This window comes from Hermetia illucens, chromosome 1 (genome assembly GCF_905115235.1).
Source record: "Hermetia illucens chromosome 1, iHerIll2.2.curated.20191125, whole genome shotgun sequence".
Lineage (NCBI taxonomy): Eukaryota > Metazoa > Arthropoda > Insecta > Diptera > Stratiomyidae > Hermetia > Hermetia illucens.
This window is the reverse complement of record NC_051849.1, coordinates 64,346,772-64,369,244: the sequence shown is the minus strand read 5'-3', so window position 1 is coordinate 64,369,244 and position 22,473 is coordinate 64,346,772. Positions and strand designations below refer to the sequence as shown.

General features: G+C 43.8%; 2 protein-coding genes across 7 annotated transcripts in view; both read left to right on the top strand.

Moving 5' to 3' along the window:
• Nucleotides 1-2,281, top strand: part of LOC119654373 (GDP-D-glucose phosphorylase 1-like) — a 30,433-nt gene extending 28,152 nt beyond the window's left edge. For all 3 annotated transcript variants that reach the window (XM_038060124.1, XM_038061660.1, XM_038060914.1), the window contains 2 exons: nucleotides 1,643-1,952; nucleotides 2,049-2,281. In XM_038060124.1, the coding sequence (XP_037916052.1) occupies nucleotides 1,643-1,952; nucleotides 2,049-2,215 (477 nt within the window). In that variant the 3' untranslated portion in view covers nucleotides 2,216-2,281. The remainder of the gene's footprint in view (nucleotides 1-1,642; nucleotides 1,953-2,048) is intronic.
• LOC119652307 overlaps nucleotides 1-22,473 on the top strand; it is a 710,323-nt gene that overhangs the window by 568,414 nt on the left and 119,436 nt on the right. For all 4 annotated transcript variants that reach the window (XM_038058200.1, XM_038057485.1, XM_038059052.1 and 1 more), the window contains 6 exons: nucleotides 2,391-2,548; nucleotides 10,413-10,915; nucleotides 11,040-11,221; nucleotides 11,281-11,484; nucleotides 11,556-11,668; nucleotides 11,729-11,867. In XM_038058200.1, the coding sequence (XP_037914128.1) occupies nucleotides 2,391-2,548; nucleotides 10,413-10,915; nucleotides 11,040-11,221; nucleotides 11,281-11,484; nucleotides 11,556-11,668; nucleotides 11,729-11,867 (1,299 nt within the window). The remainder of the gene's footprint in view (nucleotides 1-2,390; nucleotides 2,549-10,412; nucleotides 10,916-11,039; nucleotides 11,222-11,280; nucleotides 11,485-11,555; nucleotides 11,669-11,728; nucleotides 11,868-22,473) is intronic.

Below are 22,473 nucleotides of genomic sequence, written 5' to 3'. Positions count from 1 at the left end.
CCTGGAGTACAAATTGATGGACCACTTGGTGTAACTGGTCGCCTCTATATTTGACTAATTCGGCTGTAATTTCATCGGCTAGGAGCCGTCTTATGATTTTTTAGCCGATGAATTGCACGGACTGTTTCTCCTATACTTGGTGGTGTCGTTTTCGGCGGAACCTCCAACTCGCTGATGTTCTGATTGCTCAGTAGCTCATCAAAGTACTTAACCCATCGCTCCAATATGCCCATTCTGTCCGAAATCAGATTTCCCTCTTTTTCTCGGCAGGATGAGCATCGGGGTGTATAAGGCTTCATCCTGCTGATTTGTTGGTAAACCTTGAGCGCCTGGTGCGGTTACTCCCTGTACTTTTCGAGTTCACAGACCTGTTGGTTCTCCCAGGCTTCCTTTTTCCGTCTGTGAAGTCGCTTTTTCGCTCGCCGGAGTTCGTATTAAGTCCCCGCGCGTGCACCGCGTTCTTTGAGAACGCAGCATTACTCAGTATGCAGCATTCTTCCGTTCCGTTGCTAGCTTACATTCATCGTCAAACCAGCCGTTTCGACTCTTTTTGCGGCTGGGGCCAAGTATGTTTGTGGCCGTATCAATGAAAACGTTCTTCAGGTGATCATTTGTTGATGCTTCATCTCCAGGACCTCTCTTGACTATGGGTATTGTGGCATCCATTTCCCTCTTATAGGTGTCGCGGAGGGCTGTGTTGTGGATGGCTTCAGTGTTAACTCTCACCTGATTGTCAGAGAGGATTCTGGGTGGTGTTGTTATTCGAGCTCGGAGCACCATGCCAACGAGATAGTGATCCAAGTCTATATTGGCTCCTATATGTTCTGACATTCATCAGGGCTGAGAGGTGGCGACGTTCGATCAACACGTGGTCAATTTGATAGAAAGTGGTCCCGTCTGGCACATGGTTTACTGGATGGCAACTATAATATATGGTGTAGCGACTCTTCTCCAGGAAACCGATCCCTGTTCAACGCATCTCCTGCAACACTGTTACATCAGCCCTATATTGGGACAGGGTATCAGCTAGTAGCTCAGCAACTTCATCTCTGTACAAGAAGCGCACGTTCCATGGGAAAATGCGCAAATCGTTATTCCTTTGTCGTTGCCGGGTTCGTCGTTGTGTTATTCGTCCAGTCCGAGGCTCCTGTTGTGGCTTCGTAACAAGCTTTTTTCCGTGTAGAGTTGTCAGTCCTACCCAACCCCCAACCTGGAGAGCCAGTTGATACAATTTGTTCCGTTTTTAGGCGCGGGATTTATCCTTCATCGTCTGCAGCTTTTCGTTAAGAAAAAGCTCCCAGCGGTCACCACGTGGAGGTGGAGACAGGGTTTGGTAGTAGAGCTGTTGGTGTTGGTTCAGCAGGCATTTCCCAGGTTTTATGCTCCATCGTGGGTAACAATCCGCGTTTCGCCCTGGAACCTGCACTACCATTTGACCACCTCTTCTCTTCGACCTCACTAAACATTCGCGATAGAAAGGAGATAGGCTTAACTTATTCAACTGTTTTCATATAATTTACTGAATATAACAACACAACATTCTTAACCGGATATATTATCGTGTAGAGCCAGTGAATGCGTTAGTTGAATTTGATTAGTCTAATTTATTTGCTAAAATAACACCAATTGATCTTTCTTCAAGGAACTCACCAAAATCCGTTCAGGCATTTATTGTTTCAATCAGGAATATGAGATCAAAGCCTTCTGCTTCTTACTGCGCAGATTATCGGATGACGAGCATGAGAGCGAAGTAGCCGAAAAGGTTTACAAACTAGTTCGTTACATGATCGACAATGGAATTCCGCACAACCTCTTTTTTACACTGGCCAAACACAAAGAGGAAAGAGTAATGCGAATCATTGTCTACCCGAGAGATAAAATGTGCGCCTTGAAGAGTACAACTGATTTGAACATTGCTTTCTGCGAGCTTAGTGGGTTTCTTCCATTGTCAAGTAAGTGAAACATGAAGTGGCCTTAGCACTAGAAACCGGGATCATGAAATCCTCTTAAAAGACTTTCTTCATTTTCTTTCCTCTTGTTCATTGCAGATGAGAAACATTTTACGCAACTAACTGAAGCTGAGTTACTGGAAGCTATTAAAGATCAACAATGTGATGCCTTTGATCGACTCCTTGTGAAAGTAAAGGACTCAGCATTTTATCCCCATACAAGACCTCGATTATCAACTGTTGCGAATATGCGAGATGATTATTAGTCAAGAAATATGTACAACATCCACAGCATTCCTTTTCACCTTGAATAAACAGTTGAAATTTTTAAACTATGCGTTTCATTGTGCAGAAAGACCCTACTCATTTGAAATTGTTTTTTTTTCAGTTCGTTCTTAATTGCAGTGTTTTTATAGGATGTTTGCCTGCTTTCCTTTTCAGGTGATTTCTACCTTCTGCCGAAATCAGCAACAGGTGAAACCATTTTCACACATTGTCATGGAATTGTTTGCTGACGTTACTGCCGCCCCTGAACGGGATAACGAAGACTTAGCCAAACATACGCTAAAACCAGTTGCCGCGCCAGCAGATGGTTCAAGGTAAGTTGAAACAGTTTTGGAAAAAAATATACATATATATGGCGGCGGATGTATCGTCGATGGTCTTCAATGATACAGTCATGTCATTGATTACTGATAATAAATTGCTGGCTAAGTTTCATCTCAACAACCAAGTGGATGGAAGACCCAGGAGAAGCCTTAAATCCAAGGTCGAAAAGATGCGGCAGTTTGCGATATGATGCGCAAAGTCGTGGATGGGTGGAATGGGATATCGGTCAGGAACAGTCTGCCTTTAGCCTTCTATAATCCCCACAGGGGCGCCATTCGCCGTTTGGCTTAGGGACTACATGGAGTGGGGAAGACCCACAGCTGTCCGAAGGTCTGCAAATACCCTGTTGCATAAGTTGTTCAAACTCTCTCCGTGCAATAGCCAGCTCCTGGGGTGGTAGGGGACGCACCTTTGAGAAGATAGGGGAACCAGTAGTGTTAATGTGGTGCTGCACATTGTGCTTCACTGGTTTAAAGAGGCTACATTCCGTAGTAATGTGGCTCATGTAGGTTCAAGAGTGCACGAAATTCACAAAAAATGGTAAAGTTTTACCACCTATAACTTTGTTAATAATAGTTCAATTTTCTTCAAACTTGACTAGCTTGTTCATTATGTTCTTCATTATACGCATGCCAAATTTTGTACTTCTGGGATGAACATAAGGGGGGTTGCCGGGTAAATTTCTAAAATGTGGAAATATACTATTATTAACTTTATTTGTACAGATATCGGAACCGTATATATTTTGAGGCCTAGATTTCGTAGAGATGCACCACTGATTTTTTTCAGATTTTTCGGTTGGATAGGTTCTGAGAACGAGACCTGTTACACTTTTTGGGGGTCAAATTTTGAGCCCTCACTCCCCTATGTTTCACCCAATATCAAATATGGAACTAGCTTCGAAAAGTACTAATTGAGACCTTTCATTTGATACCCCACGTGGCAACATTCTATGAAAAACAAATTTGCACCCTCCATTCACATGTATGGAGAGCCCCCCCTTAAACTTAACACAAGATGGCGCCACTTACTGCATGTAAAGAGAACACCAGATTACATGCTCTCACCAATTTTCGTGACAATCGGTCCAGCCGTTTCCGAATAAATCGGGTGTGACAGACAGACCGACGGACAGACGGACAGACAGACACCGTCTCAATTCTCATAAGGTTTTGTTTCACACAAAACCTTAATAAAACAAGTCGGGAAACTAGAAGCTAGCCGCTTCAGGTATGAAAGGTTTTGTATATTTCTTTTTTGTGTGCATTTGTCCCATTAGCATGTAGCACGTAAAATATGCATATATTATGTGAAAATAGTCACTTTCAAGTGATATTGACATTCATAGTCTTGAATTTGCAGAGGAGCGACAGATTTGACCTAGTATAACTTTGTTAGTAATAGTGCGATTTTCACCAAATTTGGCAGGATCATGATCTATACTGTAGCCTACATTGCTGCAAAATTTTGTGATTTTAGGGTGAACTTAAGGGGGGTTTTCCTATCAATTACTAAAAATTATTGTAATATACTATTATTAACTTTATTTGAACAGGTATCGATATGGAGGGTATTTCGGGGCCTAGGCACCATATAGTGGCAGCCCCTGATTTTTTCCAGATTTTTTGGCTGGGTAATTCCTGAGAAATGGGTTCGTTAAAAAAATGACCACTTTCAACCCCCCGCACTCCCCGCCTTTTCAACAAAAGTCACCGGCTTCGAAAAGTACTAACCGAGACCTTTAATTTGATACCCCACATGACTATATTTGATGAAAAAAAAATTTACACCTCCCTTTTGCATGTATGGGGATCCCCCCTTAAATTCATCGTAAAAGGATGTAGCTCACTATATGCGTGAGCGTTCACATTTCCCACCTTTATACCAAATTTGGTGTCAATCGCTGTAACCGTCTCCGAGAAAAATGCGTGTGACGGACAGACAAACAGACAGTAAACCGATTTTAATAAGGTTTTGCTTTACAAACAAAACCTTAAAAATTGAGGGAATAGCCGATGGCGCCGGGGTACGAGAAGAACCGAAACCTCCGCACTAGTATCAACAAAATAACTGGAGTTACGCCTCCAGATGGATGAACCACAGCTCCGGATTCCGTCGCCAAAAGGTAGGGACGCGCACAGCGAAGGCGGTCATCTGAGGGTCCGATGGGTCTGCCGCTTCTTTATTGTCAACCGATAAAACAAAAGCTAAGTTAACAACGCGAGTTTTTGTCGAAGACGCGGCTGTACCGGATTCCACAAGGCCCTACTTCGACTACGGCAGACGGCACCCACAAATCCCCGTACGACAAAAAAAACACCACCGATGTACGCCGGAGCGGACGCTTGACGCGCAGACCAAAAATAAAAAACTCGCCACGAGAGCGAAACCCCAGCGACGAATTTTAAAAAGAATATCGTCGCCGTCCCTCGCGGCGGTTCTACATTTATTTATGCTTTAACTAGAAATTCAGGACACGGATGGAATATGTCAAAATTTTACAACTTAAAAAAATTTTTACCTGCGGCGTCTTGCCTTGACAGCTTTTTTGACGTTCTTGCCTTGACAGCTTTTTTGAGGTTGGGGCTCCTGAGCGTGCGGATGATCCTTGTCGGCGGCTCCGGCTCCCTGCGGTGACGTTGTCGAAGTCAGCTTCCGCTTCTTAGAGGCTGGTGGCTGAACGGACTAATCAATGATTTCATCACTAGACATCGGGGGCACAAAAGAATCAACGGAATTTTTCGCGTCTTTTAGTAGGCGATGATGCGGGACGTCCTCTGCAGAACTCAACAATGTGGTGGCCACGACCACGACGGCGGCGTTCCACGAAATGAATTCCTTACGATCGCTCATTCGAAGCCGCATTCGCGGTGCTGCGTCTGGCTTCTTCTGGCGCACAGTTTAACCACCTTATGCCGTCTTCACAACGAGCGGCACACAAAAAAGCAGTCCGAAACTGGCCCTGCGACGATGTCAACTCTCGCTCAAGTCTTGGCTGCGCTGCCTCGCTCTAACTGGGCACAATCGTCGCAATTGCAAATTTCCGCACAATTAAGAACTTTGCAGATGTTCCCTCGTTCCAATCAATCGGGCGAATTTCGAATGTTCTTAACCGTGTTGCGCCACACCAGTTTATGGAGACAGCCTTGGTCAGAATGCCCACAATACTCCTGCATGTCTTCCTACTTTTCAACAGGATAAGAGTGTTTGTTTGGTTCTGATAAGAAAAGTTTGGTGTGTTTAGCAGCATTAAGGCTCTGCTACCTGCCGTTATGGGAAACTTGTTCCCAGTTTTTAATAGCAGCGTTAGTCAATACTACTGATACTCAAATTGCTGGGGAAGATTGAACTCCCTTCTGCTAAGGCATCCGGGATAGTTCACTCTACACCACAGTGGCCAGGTGCCCAGAGTAGTTCCACCGCATTGAATCTAGAAATAGAGTTCAGCGGGTTCTGGATTCCAGAACGACTTTCCAAGCGATCAAAAGATTACTCAACGCCCTCAGTGCAGTCTGCCTATCGCTGAAGATTGTGATGCGTCTGCCCGTCAACCGCTCGTCAATCACCCAGGTTACCGCCCTTAGGATTGCATATTTGCCCAAAGGAAAAGCCCACTTCTCGTTTTTATTCAGCTTCAGAACCCTGTTCTGTTTTTGAACCATCGGTTAGAAGACCCCCGTATATCCCGCTACGCATTCCTCTGGGAATTCCCAGTTCTCTCTACGCTTCACAATAACTTCATATCTTCTACCAAACAGATGTATGGGGACCCGAGAATCAGAAGCCATTGTAAGAACTAGATTCAGTTTAGACAATAACTCTTCCAATACTCCGTGTTTCCAACGTCAGTTGTTTTCCCACAGATCTATGCGAATTAGTCTATGAGCTGCTCTCATTGCAGTGCTTTGAATAAATATATCCAGGAGTTGTCAACTGAGTAATGAATTTAGAGCTGTACCGGATGTCGTGCTCACGGCACCGATAACACCCAGGCACACCGTTGTTTGCAGTGCGGCTAGTTTACAGTGCAAACTTTTTTGTCTTACTTTAACCCATCACACTATGGAGGCATAAGCGAACATCGGCCTAATGATAGCAACGTACATATATCCACATTACCGCATCAGGCCTGAGTTCCCATGTCAAGGCAAAGGTCCATCCTCACAGCCTATGGGCTCGTTTCAACTTTACTTCTACATGTTTGTTCCAAAAAAAACTCTTTATCTAGAGTGACTTCCAGATATTTCACCTCTTCGGAGAGTTGAAGGATTGTACCCCTCATCTCTGGGAGGCAAACTTCATCCAGTTTTCTCTTTTTTGTTAATAATACGAGCGTGTTTTTTCTGTCTTTACTATAAGTCCATGCCTGAGGCACCAACTGTCAATCAAATCAACGGCACGTGGTATATTTCTACACACTGTTTCGAGATCCTGATGAACAGCAAGCACAGCCACGTCATCAACACAAGTATTGGCAAATTTTGCAGTTCGGATAGTAGTGAGCCGATTAGCATATTTCATAGAAGTGGCGATGACAAACCTCCTTGGGACAGCTTTTCGTTACTTCTCCTATTAGATAGAGATCGGCATCCAATTGAGCATACAGCAATCTCTCTTCTCCTCTCTCTCTATCAGCAGTTAATTGAACTATAATTGACACCATGCGTTCTGGCGGCTTCACCAAGTTTTTGGAAGGCACTCAGTTAAGCTCGCCTTCAATATCCACGAACACCTCCATCGCCTGCTTACCTTTCAGAGTTACATCCGCTATCTTTGAAACCAAAGAGCGAAGAGCAGACTTATAGGTTGGGAAGTATGTGGGTTTTTATGTAGTGTGCGCGATCTTAGCGTCTTCGCACGAATACGCTCAATCAGTCTCTCCAAACCTGAATGATGTCAAGCTGATCTGCTTGAAGTCCTTTGGATTTGAATAGTCATCATTCCCAGGTTTCGGTATGAAGACTACGTCAACCAACGTTTTGCCAAGAGGTAGGTATGTAGCCCAAAGCAAGACATGCTAGAAAAATATTCCTTAGCAGTCGCTGCTCTAAATACTCCACACCTTCCTTTAGCATTGCTGGATAGATGCCATCCATGCCAGGTGCTTTGAAGTGTTTAAAGCATAATATAGCAGTTCTCACTTTTTCATTGATAACACCCAATTTCGTTGTGTTCCAATTAACCTTGAGACACTTACGGTTAAAGGGGTTCCAGAAACCGTCAGCTCTCCCTCTTCCACTACTCTCACCAGTTCCCTGGATGGTATACTTCCAAGAGGGTCTGTACTGATTCCAGTCTAGATTTTGTGAAAGTTCCATCGGGCTTTCTAAGAGGGTCCAACTTGGCCGACTCATCTCTTTTGAAGACTTTGCACAGCCTCAAAGTCTCCCTTTTGCCTCACAGTACGCACTAAACGAGTCTCGCTTCGAACACTTAACGAGCCGCTTATACTTACGCTGTGAGTTTCGGACCAGACTTCATTCATATAGCTTTTATAAAAATTGTGCAAACGTCGTCTCGTTGATTTCCAGTTTGCGGTTCCACCAAGGAACCGGGTGCATCATATGTTTGCAGTCATGAGACCAACTAAAGTGATGAAATCTCTCTCCTCTCTCTTCTCTCCTCTGGAATTGCGAACCCAATAACAATGTTGAGTGTTCGCATTGCAACTTATTAAGAGTTCAAGACCACTTGTTTCTGTATAAGCTAGTTTTTGCCTCGGCGGAGGATACAACCTCTTCCTTCGTGGTGATCTCATCTATGTCCTTGAAGACTATAATGATCTCCGGCCTGCTAACCCTCCTGTCGGCTTCGGCTTCCTGGCTCAAAGACTTTCGATTTCCGGATTTTTTGAGCTCCAGCATAAAGTTCCCTTTCTGGGACTGTCTAATTTGGAGATGATGATAACAACCGGGTTTTTCTTCCTTCGATCTCTACGTTTCGGAGATGTTACCTTTCTCCATGCTTCCATATCCTCCTTGTGAGATTTACTTCCTTCCTTTAGAATTGCCGCTACGCAAGGCTCGCTGGCCGTATTCTCCACCTGCTGCACGTTTTTGGGAATTGGTCTCTTTTTCTCCTCCGGAGTTGCTGCCCGATGATTCGTTCGAACATTCACGCAGCCTCTTCTCCCATTTATCCTCTTTCATGTCACTTATGTCGCCTAGCTCATTTTTTCGCGCTCGACGCCTTCGAACCTGATAAAGTCGGACAACTAAATTTGAAATGGTGGGCCGACCGCCTGTTTCAGACTGATTACAGTCGACTTTTAGACTTGTTTTCGGGGTAAAAGTCGTGTCTCCACAGATGAAATATAGTTTCGTAAACCCTCCGGTAGGTAGCTCAAGGTTTTTCGGTTTTGAAAGTAATATAAGTAAGTAATATAAAATTTGACATTTTGTTTTCAGCGTTCAATTTATTCTCATCAACTAGTGAAATGACCCACATGTTTAGGTTAAAAAAGGGGTCAAAATGATCGTCTTGCTTCTTATTATTTTATTCAGTTAACATCATCATCATCAACGTCGTAGCAACCGGTGTCCGGTCTAGGCCCATCCCATTTTAAGCAGGGTCTGCCACGTCTTATTTTTATACCATAGATATAGAGTTTCTGGACTGAATCATGCTCACTCATACGGATTAAGTGACCCGCCAGACCGCCATCGTTCCAATATGCCCATATGGTCGAAAATCAAACTTCCCTCAGATGTAGGATGAAGATCGATGTGTATATAGCTTCATCCTGTTGACTTTTCGGTAAAACATGCGTGCCTGGTACGGTTGCTCCCGGTACTTCTTGAGCTAATGTGAAGTCGCTTCTCCACTCGATGGAGTACGTGATTGGTCTCTACGCGTGTCCGTATTCTTTGAGATTGCAGCATTACCTGATAATGCAGTATTCTTCCGTTTCGTTACTAGCTTACGTTTATCGTCGAACTAATCGTTCCAATTGTTTGCCGACTGCAAAGATAACTGTTGATTGCGGTTATTGTGGCATTCACCTCATAGGTGGTACGAAAATTCCGTCCATGCCGCACCATGCCAACGAAATAGTAATCTGGCCCCCCTATATGTTTGACTGAGAGGTGGTGACATGCAATTTCGTTGAAAGTGGTCCCAAGTACTTTCAACAAACATTTCTTGGGAAATTGCTAATTGAATAATCCGGAATCCGTTATGATTGGTAGTTTTATGCAAGTACTGGGAGCCGACGTATCGCCTGAATATGTTTCCCCGTCTCTACTGGGCTATTAAAGTCCCCAAATATGATGAATAATTTGATATCATTCCTGGGGCAGGCTTCGAGGGACCGGGTTTCATTTCTTGGCTGACTAGGAAACCTGCACCAAGCACATGTTTTACTAGATGGCCACTATAACATATGGTACAGTCGCTTTTCGTCAGGAAACCGTCCCTGACCAGTGCATCTCTTGTATCACAGTGACATCAGCCTTGTATTAGAACAGGCTATCGACTCAATGCTCGCCAGCTCCAGGAAGCGCATGTTCCATGAATAAATGCCCAAAATGTTCGGTCATTTTCGTTGCCGGATTCGTCATTATGAAATTCGCCAAGTCTGAAGCTTTTTCGTGGGTCCGTAACCTTAGTTTTTCGTGCAAGATTGTCACAGCCGCAGCCCCCAACCTGGAGGACTAGTTGGTACAATTTGTCCCGTTTTCAAACGTGGAGGTGGAGATAGGGTTTGGTAGTAAGCTGTTGGTATTAGTTCAGCAGTCGTTTCCCAACTTTTATACATCATCGTGTGTATCAATCCATATTTCGCCTTGGCACATTTACTACCCTTTGACCGCCATTCAGTTAACAACCTGCAATAATTTCAATATACATTTCTAGGAGCGAAACCGATTCTGGACGGAGTTCAGCACATGGTGACAAAGATTCAGACTGCTATGGTCAATATGATTGTCAGAACCAAGCACTACAAACAGCAGATCTGAATTACGATCAAATGAATCAGCAGAATTTGCGAGTGATACGCAACCGCCCAACAGAGAACACTGAATACCAGAAATTCGGAACAATTGGATATGCGGGCGTGAAAACGCTTCTAATGCAAAAGAAAGAAGGAGTGAGAGCACCTGCTCTTCAGGTAGTACGAAGAAACAAGGAGGGTGTCCTCAGGAGAAGGAATAGCTTCCGCAGAAATACCATTGATATCAACTTATTTGACCTGGAAAAAGCTCGCCAAGAGAATTTCCAAATGGAGGAGAAGAACGATTTGAATAAATCTAAATCAACGAATTGCATTGATCGGATTGACGACGAAATTGTCGGTGGAGGCTTGAAAAAGATTAAGAATGATGCAGCAAGGAGGATGGAAGGATTGTCAATGCCGGGTGAGTAAGGGCTTTATTCAAAATACAAGGACTTATGTAGCGTTAACTGATTCTCCTTTGAAATTGCTTCTACATATTACGGTGGCAACTTAAATTTATCGAAACATTGCTTCCCTCATTCTAGATTTGAATGTACATAAAATCACAACGTTACCAAATAGTCGCCCAAAGAATTATCGTTTGAAAAGTTTCGAGGCTCTAACCAAAGCCTATTCCGAGAGTAGTTTTTGGATTAAACCTAATGGACCGGAATTCATAGTGAAATCGAGCTTGCCATCGAGGGAGATTGAATTAGTGGAATCGAAGGTAAATCCATCAGTCTCCCGTCGATCTGTTTTACATCTTTTCTTTACAAACACTTACAGTGCCAACATCGAAGGGTTGTAAGCGTTCTGCTGCTGAACGGCCAAAGTTTGCACATTTCATGCAACTCACTCAACACAACTGCTCAGCAAATATTTGAAGCTGTTATAAAGTCGGAGAACTACGTTGAAAACTTCTTTATTGGATTGTGTGCATTGATTGGTGGTGATTTTGTATTTTTGCCAAAGGACTTGAAAATTTACAAGGTAAACTTTGTTTTTTCCTTCTTTGCCAATGAAGGATTGAAGTCAATTTTCAATTTGTTTTCCTACCGTAGGTTGCGCCTCAAATATGGGTGAATGTATCGAAAAGGACGAATAATATTGATAACGTGTTCTTCACTCTATTCCTGAGGATAAAGTTCTTCTTACCAACTTTGCGGGGCATCAGGTGCGTCTTTGTTATTATCATATAGAAATAGTCTCAATTATTTTTTTTTTTATTTTTCAGTTCCCTTGAATCACGCCATATGTTATATTTGCAACTGAGAAAAAGTGTTCTGGAGAAACACATTCTTTGCACAGATGATGATTTAATCATGCTTGGAGGCTTAGCTTTACAAGCTGAAGTTGGAGATTTTAAAGAAAGTGTAAGTGTCCTTACTAATTATTTTTATGTTTAATAATAATAGTAATAATCGTTGGCGCAATAATCTAGTCGGATCAGGGCCTTGAAGGGTGCTAAAGCACTTCATTCAAGACCGTAACGGACATTACAGGATTGCTGTACCCTATAGGAGGCAGTGTGGTCAGCACTGCGCTCGCCGAAGATTATTACTCTGATTTGACTATGGTACTCATTCGCAGCTAAGTCGACTGGCATCCGACGTCAAATCACGATACAAATCCCATTACCACCAGTGAGATTTGAATCGCGACCTTTCGTACGACAGCCTTGTGCTCTAACTAACTCAGCTATCTGGACACATTTTTATGTTTGGCCGATGTTAATTGGGAGCCTTCAAATGATTTACTTCCTTCAACTAAAGCTATTTAATTACATTTATTGTTCGAGAGACAAATCTTCTGAGCACTCCGACCTTAGTGGTCCATTGTACTCCATTCGTCTAACGGAATATCCCGGATTCGTTTATGTATCGCAGGATTTCCGTTAGTGGATGTGATACTATCCGCTGCAATTGGAGCACATCAGCACCAAAAGTTTGATGTCTGATGCGTCTGTAAGTGAGGCACTCACATCGCAAATGTTCCGTGGATTCTGCTTCCTCATTACATCTGAATATATGCCTAGCTAGTGAATTATGGCCAGTCAGAATGCCCACCATACTTCTGCAAATTCTGCAAATATGCTAAGTGTTCGCATCACACGCCTATTAAAAGTTCAAGGCCATTTGATTCTGCATGGTAGTGTATCCCTTAGTTCTTGCATCGGCAGAGGGCACAAAGAATCATCTGGTAAGTAAGCAGAGGTAACTATAACGTTTCACCTCTTACCATTAACCTGGTATTGTAAATTGACCGCAACGAGGTCCTGGGAACAGAATTGTCTCAGCATGGTTGCCTCTAACAATTTTGACATCAGAACACAGGCCCTCGGTCTCGAGGATCTTTCCTCGAAGAAGATCCTAGTCCCCTTGACTAATCCAATACCATAGATTCTGTTAAAACGAACCCATGGCTCTTGAAGCAGAAATATATAAGGACAGTCCTACAACTTTGCCAGCTTTGTCGCCAGTAGATAGGAAGAAGCTCTTATGTTTGTAGCCATAAGTGCACTCTAATATGAAAACCGCCGCTAACTGAAAAGTCTGCTGCGTTCAGTGTGGACCTCAATTTCGGTTTCTTTCGCACTGCCTTCCGTTGTCGTCGGCTAGAAGCCCTCCCAAGTTTCATGTACATACCGACGTTAAACCACTTGCGCCCACATTACCAGCTTCCCTTTCTTCCGTTTTTCCGGGTACAAGCGGAGGAGAAGGTTCTGACAGGCAAGCTTGTAACCCCTTCTCCTTTGCGGTTGAAGTTTCCTTCTCCCGAGCCTTCCTCCCCCGTATTTTAGAAGAGTTAGGTAACAGTGTCACCGTGTCACGACCGTAGTCAGATTTCCAGTTCCTCTCATTAAGGGAGTTGCTGTACTATTCTTTTTAGCTGACCGCGCCGTAGACACCGGGTGTAGGTTCTCCACTGAAGTGGAGAGCCTGTCTTCGTGGGGGAATATGAATTAGGTGAGGCCTCCAAATCCATGCCTCGACCACAACCGGATTTCTCAGAGTCGTGGGTGGATTCGAAGTCTGTGACTTCTTACTACTTGGAGAGTTACAATCTTTTGTTTCCATCTTCATGTGTTTTTGGACACTTTTAGTGTAGTAGTAAACTACACCACCACAAAGGGGAGCGTATTCGTACTTAAGCGAGAAAGTAAGCAAGTAAAATTCTCAGATAATATATCTTTTACCCAATAGGCAGCACAGCGCTTTTCCAAATCCCCGGAATCGGTGCAGAATTAATTGACCTAAAGAAAAATGACATTTCTTACATACAATTTAATGCTTCCCACCAAACGTGGGATTTGTGGGCTAGCAACCTGCAAATTTTAAAACTTTAGTGCTACCGAATAGGTGGTGACCCCATTGTAACGACCTTTGGCTATCGACAACGGACTATGATTGGTTTCTGGAATGTGCGCACGCTCCTTGACAATGGTAGTGAAGGTTCTCAGAATGTTTGCTTTCTTTATTCTTGTTTGGCAGACTTCTAATTGCAAGATTCCGGCTCAGATCACAATTGTACAATGCTACGCACCAACGGAGACTTCCGATGTAGTGGAGAAGAATGCTTTCTTCGAGCAATTAAGCGCAGTTCAGGGGTGATCTGAATGCCAAGGTGGGATCTAATAACACCTTGCTCGGACAAGTGATGGAGGAACACGGTCTTGGTCACCGCAACGGTAATGGTGGGAGGATTGTGGATTTCTGCATTGTTTGAGCATAGGGCCTGCCATGTCATGTCATTGAAAACTACCGCTAAATCATCTGTAAAACCGTTTATTTTGGCCTCTTTTGGCACGAGAAAAACAAGGAGCCCATTGTACATTACGTTCTACACGGGAGAACCCAACGTTGAGCCCCGTGGTGCTCCGGTTGTGACGGTGTATTCCTTAGCAAAGTGTCCTTTCCGAAAGATAACTTTCGACTAGGTTAGTCAAATAACAAGGGACATCCGTTTTAGCCACTGATCTTTTTATCCACTCTCAGCTGGTTGAATTGAATGCATTTTTGACGTCCAATGGAATCACGGCACAATATTTATTAGAAGCCATGGCGTGTCTATCGTTGAATGAGCTTGACGAAAACCAAACGCCCGCCCTGATAGGTTATCTCCGTAGTTTATGATAGGGAGAAGTCTATTGTTGATGGTCCTTTCGAGCCGTGTCTGTAAGGCAAATCGGTCGGTGTGATGATGGATACCCTCGTTGCTTGTTGGGCTTTGGAAGCAAATTAGTTTTTGCCAGTTTCACCGATCGGGGAACACTCCTTCTACCAAGCATGCCTCAAAAACGCTGATAAACCAGTCGGGTCTAGTCTGAATAGCGAGTTTAACGACTCTATTGGGAATAGCATCCAAACCATGAACTTTATTGTCACCGATTCTCCGACAAATCTCAGTAAGCTCCTCCTCGGTTACTGCAGGTATGCTAAAGATGTCTAACACTTCTTTATATTTTCTGCGCTCCTCTTTTAATTCAAGAAAGAGCGCCATCGCTATATCGAGAAGAAGATTCGGGCCCTCTATCTTCTTCATAACAACCCTGTACGCTTTTCCCCAAAGGTTTTGGTCTGCCTCCGCGCAAAGTTCCTTGGAGCATCCTTGCTTGCTATTCTGCTCAAGCGTACCGCGGAGGAAACTAGAAAAAACTCTAGGAGAGGTGTAAATGCTAGAAAATATGGTGCAGACGAGCGCGTCATGAGGATTGGAGGGCAATCAACTGCATGGCTGCATCTATCCACAGCAAACTCCGAAAGTCATAGGAGATCGGAGTATAAAAGAAAGGAGATCAAGCCAGAGTGAGCTAACTCCGCACCGTGATGTAATACCCTATGGTGGTTCCACGGGACAGGGGGATGGGGTTGTTGGTGGTTTTAGTGAGTAAGGATTCCACACGCTGGTGTGTCCGAGTGTCTTTTGAAAATTTCCACTTTTTCACAAAAAAAAAAAACAAACAGTAAAACGATTTTTTTACACAAAACCTTGAAAATGTATTTGAAATTAAATTCTCTATCAATTCAGACTTAAATTTGACCATATCAGCTGCAAAAATTCCCCTAATCAATGAGGAAGAATTCAAAAAACCCTTGTTATTCATAAGGCATACAGAAAAACGTCTACATTTCGCATCAAACTATTCGCAGTGGTTAGACGAGGATTGGGTTAAGGTGTTGTGGGAGCATAACGCATTTCTCCATTGGCTGATAGTATTGACTCGAGATATTTAAATAGCTCAGTTCTTCGGCAGTAACCTGCCAACCAAAAGGCCGATCGAAATAACGATGGCTTGATACGCTGGATCGGGATTTAAGGGGGTCGATCTATTTAGGAATTTTTTGTGAAGAACCGGAGGTACAAATACGAATTTTTCACCATATATTTATTAATGTCTTGAGCATGCGTATTAATTTATCCAACACGACAACTTCGTACTTATATACCCATCTTTAAAAAAAGGTGTTTTCTGCTGCCACGCTAGAGAGCGCTGTGAGCATCTTAGAGAAAAAAAGTAGGATTATTATTATTAAAAAATATTAAAAGGTAAATTTTTGGCACCTTGTTAAACTTTTTTTCGTGAATTTTGTCGTTTTTTAAGGCTTCTTTAATGAATAAAAAAACTACTGAGTGAATCGCAATTATCCTAGTTTGCGGACCGTAGAAATGTGTTCTGAATAAATTTTGCAAATTTCAAGGAATTTCGTTGGATATATTTTGGGCTATGGTGGTAGCAGATTTTCAATAAACAGTTTCGAGAAAAACGCATTTGAAAAGTAGAATGCGATTTTTAACCCTAAACTCTTAAACGGCCATTAATCTGCTATTCCACATGTAAAGTCGTAGCTTCAATTTTAATGATTTTAGCAGAGTCATTCGAATGTCATTTGGACGATAATACGCGCTTTATTGCGGCGATCGGCATAAACCTGGCATGTGACATTTTACTTGTTTAACACTAATTCTCGAACGTCTCTGAATATCAAAAAATCACTTCGCCTATATATTCTACACTATATCTAGATACAATTGATGCCAGAAAAAAATCAATTCCGCGGATCCGGCACACGGGACGACCCCTTTTAACCCCTCGCGATTACATCTAGATCGGGCATTTGATAAAATAAAATGGCGAAACTGATCATGACGGGCCGACCCCGCTTGTGAACGGGACAAAGGCTAAAGAAAAAGAAGATGCGAAAAGCGACCAGTGCATGACAGCTCCATGTCACATAGCTAAAAATTCCATTGCCCTTTATTTTTTAGAAAGAGATTTAAATAAATCATTTGATGGAAAGACCTCTGAGTTTAATATTATTAGCAAATGTGAAGAATTTAACCTACATCAGATATAAACAAGTCGGGAAACCGGCAGCTGGACGCTTCAGTTACGAAAGGTTTTGTGCATTTCTTAGTACGTAGTACGTAATATATGCATATACAATATTATGTGAGAATGTCCACTTTCGGATGATATTGACATTTATAGCCTTGAATTTGCAAAGAAGCGACAACTTTGACGTATTATAACTTTGTTAACTATAGTGCGATTTCCACCAAACTTGGTAACATCATGCTCTATGTTACACCCTATATTGTTGCGAAATTTCGTCGTCCTAGCATGAACTTAAGGGGGGTTTTGCAGCGAATTACCAAAAATTATAGTAATATACTATTATTAACTTTATTTGTGCAGATATCAGTGTGGAAGGTATTTCGGAGCCCAGGCACAATATATTGGCAGCCTCTTGATCTTTTTCAGATTTTTCGGTTGGGTAGTTTCTGAGAATGGCCCCCGTAAAGGAATGGTCACTTTCAACCCCCCGCACTCCCCACGTTTCCAACAAATGTCAAAACTAAGCCCGTTTTCGAAAAGTACTAACCGAGACCTTTAATTTGATACCCCACATGACTATATTTGATGAAAAAAAAAATTACACCCCCCTTTTGCATGTATGGGGACCCCCCTTAAATTCGTCGTAAGAGGATGTAACTCACTGTATGCGTGAGCGTTCGCAGTTCCCAGCTTTCCACCAAATTTGGTGTCAATCGCTGTAACCGTTTCCGAGAAAAATGCGTGTGACGGACAGACAGACAGACAGACAGACAGACGGACAGACAGACAGACAGACGCATTGGATGGGTTGTCTGCCGTTTAAGGGAACAAATTTCACTGAAGAGGTGCTTTAAATGCCTCATGTTTGGACACTTCGCGAAGGCATGCACCAGCAGCATTGATCGATCCGATCGATGCAGAAGGTGTGAGGAGAAAGGCCATATTGCCAGAGAGTGCAATAGGGACCCCAAGTGCCTATTGTGCGAAGTAAAAGAGGGACAGGATAACCGGCATATTGCCGGGAGTGGTAAATGTCCAGAATTTAGGAAGGCGCTCACTGCAATGAGAAAATGAGGTTTATTCAAATAAACCTGAATCATTGCAGGGTCGCTCAGGATTTACTTGAGCAGACCACGTTCGAATCTGAGATGGAAATCGCCATCATAAGCGAACCGTATAGACACCGTCACGGTGGCATATGGGTCAAAGATTCGACTGGTGGAGCGGCGATATGGGCTTGCGGTCGACAAGCCATACAATGTACTGCAAGTCAGGCAGGCAGTGGCTTCGTGTGGGCGAAAATAAGTGGTGTATATGTATACAGCTGCTACGCCCCGCCAAGTTTGACACTGTCTGAATTCGAGCAAATGCTTGATAATCTTGTTCTCGACGCGAAGGGACGAAGTCCAAAGGTGATTGCTGGTGATTTCAATGCTTGGGCCCTAGAGTGGGGTAGTAGGGAATCAAATGCTAGGGGGCGCAGTTTATTAGAAGCTTTTGCGCAGATGGACATAGTTTTGGCTAACGAAGGTGCTGTAAACACCTTCCAGAAAGGGGGATCAGGCTCGGTTGTAGACCTGACCTTTGTCAGCCCTTCGCTGGCGCGTGGTATGTCCTGGTGCGTCAGCGAACGCTACACCCACAGCGATCACCAGGCAGTTTTCTTTGAGACATGTATCGAACCTCAGGGCAAAGAGCTATCATGCCCGAAACCGAAAAAGATTTCAGGCTGGTCTGCAAAATCTTTGGATGAGCAGAGCTTCTTAGAGGTGTGGTTGGATCAACCTGATATAGCAGGCGCCTCTACGGAAAGAGCTGTCCATCTGGCTCAATGCGTCGCCAAAGCATGTGACGCGTCATGCCTAGGAGGTGCGCATTCCCCCGTAGAAGACCAAACTACTGGTGGAATGATGAACTGACCGGCCTTCGATCGGCCTGCCACCGAGCGAGAAGAGCGGCTCAGAGGGCGGTAGGTAGAGTCGATCAAGGGCAGAAAGAGTGCGCCTACAAAGCAGCCCGCAAAACCCTCAAGCTGGCCATCCAGCGAAGCAAGAGGAAATGCTTTAGGGAGCTCTGCTCAGAAGCGGACGTAAATCCGTGGGGGAGAGCTTATGGAATCGTGATGGGACGATTTAGAGGCCGTTCGTCTCCGCAGATCACGTGCCCCGCCCTCTTGTTGAAAATCATCCAGGGGTTATTCCCCCAGCAAGAGGAGAACACCGACACATTCCAACCACCTCTGAATGTGATGGCAATCCCGCCAGTCACCAGAGACGAGCTCCTGGAGATCTGCGGCAGAATAGGAGACAACAAAGCACCGGGTCTGGACGGAATACCGAATAAGGCCCTTAAGCTTGCCGTCAAATCCAGGCCGGACATGTTTGCTGGGTTGTTCGAAGCGTGCATGTCCGAGGGAATATTTCCAGCGGTATGGAAGCGGCAGAAGTTGGTGCTTCTGCCCAAGCCTGGTAAAGCACCAGGTGAACCATCCTCATACCGACCCATATGTCTTTTGGACACGGTGGGGAAAATGTTAGAGCGGGTAATCTATAATAGATTACTCCCAGTAGTTGAGAGCCAAGGCGGCCTTTCAGATCGGCAGTATGGATTCCGTAAAGCCAGATCAACCATTGATGCCATCAAATTGGTTACTGGCTTGGCCGAAGATGCAATCCACGGAAAGGGTAGTACCAGCAAATATTGCGTGGTAGTAACCCTGGACGTGAAAAATGCATTCAATTCGGCCAATTGGAATCTAATCCGGAAATCCCTAGCGAAGGTTGGTATTCCCGCCTACCTCGCCGCAATTGTCGATAGTTATTTAACTGAAAGGAGGCTCTGGTACGACACTGATGACGGACCGCAGGAGTACGTCGTTTCCGCGGGTGTCCCGCAGGGCTCCGTATTGGGCCCACTACTGTGGAACATAATGTACAACGATGTACTTAATCTTCCCCTTCCGGAGGAAGCCACAGTGGTGGGTTACGCTGACGACATTGCACTGGTTGTTGTCGCAAAGCATCTCGAAGATGCTGAGTTATACTCAAGCGAGGCAATCGGTGCTGTCAAATGCTGGTTGGAGAGCTCTGGTCTGATCCTTGCGGAGGAAAAAACGGAAGCGGTCCTCATCACGAAGCGCCGGAAGAGAAATTACGCCTGTGTTAGAGTCGGGAATCATATCATCACTTCCAAGCCGGCCATCAAATACTTGGGGGTGGTGATAGACAGGATAGGAAGCTCAGCTATAAGCAACACGTACAGTATGTTTGTGATAAATCATCCACTGCCAGTATGGCCCTGGCCAGGATGATGCCGAACGTGGGAGGGCCACGGCATACCTCTAGGTTGCTTATAGCCAGGGTGGTGACCTCAATCATGCTCTATGCGACCCCAGTTTGGAGCGAGGCGTTGCGGATGTCAGTTAATATTAGTAAACTGAATGCAGTCTACAGGAGGACAGCTCTGAGGGTATGCTCTGCCTTCAGGACTGTCTCAGATGATGCAGCATTCGTCATCTCTGGAATGATGCCCATTGACATCTTGCAGATGAGATGGCGAATATATACCATGCGAAGCCAATCTCTCCCTTATTGCAGACGAAGAAGGCTGAGAGGGAGAGATCCATAAATAGATGGCAAGAGCGGTGGGAACGCTCGGGAAAGGGTCGGTGGACTCACAGGCTCATTCCTGCCATCAAGGAGTGGTTGGAGAGACGACACGGTGAGGTTAATTATAATCTCACCCAGTTTCTCACGGGACATGGAGGATATCTCCAATACCTTCACAGGTTTAAATTGGAGACCTCACCCGACTGTCCAAATTGCGATGGAGTCCCAGAGGACCCAGAGCATGTATTCTTCCACTGTCCGAGATTTGTGGAAGAAAGGAGGAACCTAGAGGAGACTCTAGGAGAGGTGCTGGTACCAGAAAATCTGGTGCCGAAAATGCTAGCACATCAAGAGAATTGGGATGCGGTCAACTCCATGATCGCATCAATTCAAGATAAATTGCGAAAGGCAGAGGAAAGGAGAAAAACGCGGTCACGTGCGCCGCGTATAGAAGAAATGGGATTAAGCTAGAGTGAGCTGACTCCGCCCCGTGATGTAATACCTTATGGTGGTTCCGCGGGGCAGGGAGGGAGTCGGGGGTGGTTTTAGTGGGTAAAAATCCCACACGCTGGTGTGTCCAGACCAGTGTCTTTTGAAGATTTCCACCTCCTCAAAAAAAAAACAGACAGACAGACAGTAAACCGATTTTAATAAGGTTTTGTGTTTACACAAAACCTTAAAAAAGGGGACAAGTAGATTCTTCATAAATACGACTTTAATATTTCACGCGAATGTCAATTATTCTCTCTAATTATGACGTCAGCATCTTGTTTGCATGGCATTGGAAGCATCAAATTCGCACAGAATTCCTAAGTTTGAACTGCTATAACTTGGGCGTTAATGGCCAGATTTCCATTAAATTAATGAATTTAAGGGGGTCTTTTAGTCAATTTCTAAAAGTTGGTAATATACTATTAGTAAGTTTATTTGAGCAGATATCGGAATGGGACATATTTTGAAGCCTAGATTTCATCTCAGCGCACCACGCTGTTTTTTTCGGATTTTTGGGTTGGGTAGCTTCTGAAAATGGGTCCTGTCTCACTTTAAGTGCGTACATTTTGGCTCCTTACTCGCGTACTTTACAATTCACGTCAAAACTAATGTTAGCTTCGGAAAGTACTAATCAATGCCTTTCATTTGTTACCCTACACGACTATATCCGGTGAAATTTTTTTTTAAATCCCCCCTTGCATGTATGGAAAGCCCCCTTTAAACTTCACCTAAATTAATGTAACTCACTGTATGTGTGGAATTTCATAGTTCGCATCTATCCACTAAATTTCGTTCGGATCAGTTTAGTCGTTTTGGAGAAAAGCGCGTGTGACAGACAGACAGACAGACAGTGAATCCATTTTAATAAGGTATTGTTTTACACAAAACCTTAATGAAATGAAATGCAGTACAAGTTGGTTTGTGCTCTTGTTTGAAGATAAATGAATAATTAATGTGCCAAAAACCCGTGTCGAAAAATTAATCCCTGACAATGCTGCAGAAACCGATCACCGTTATCGGGTGATCACTTCTGCATTTGAGTAAACTCTCTATGGTGACATAGTTTTTCGTTTGAAACCGTTTCGGGAGAACTGAAGATAACTCGATAACATGTCATAATAAGGATCTAAGGAAGCTTGCAATTTTTGTGTATTAATGGCACACACCTTCTACTCGAAATTTTGTACACAATATACTCGTAGTTATCCTTCTTCGGGACATAAGCAAGTATCGCTTTCTTCGCTTCTGCTATCTAACAAAGTCCAGAAAGCTTTATTTCAATTCTGACTGTAGCCATTTTATACACTCAAGACATGGATATGCATATCATCGTTATTTGAAACGTATCTCTTCAGCAGAAAGGAAAATGCATTCTAATAGAATTCTGGAATATTAACTGCAATTGAAACTGGCTCTCGTCTTCCCCCGTGGATTGTTCTCTAACTTTGTTAGCATATTCACAATTTCAAATTCAATTTGGAGCTTCAAGATGTAGATTCATCTTCATATGAAAGTAGATTTTCTTTGTTTCACTCCATTGGA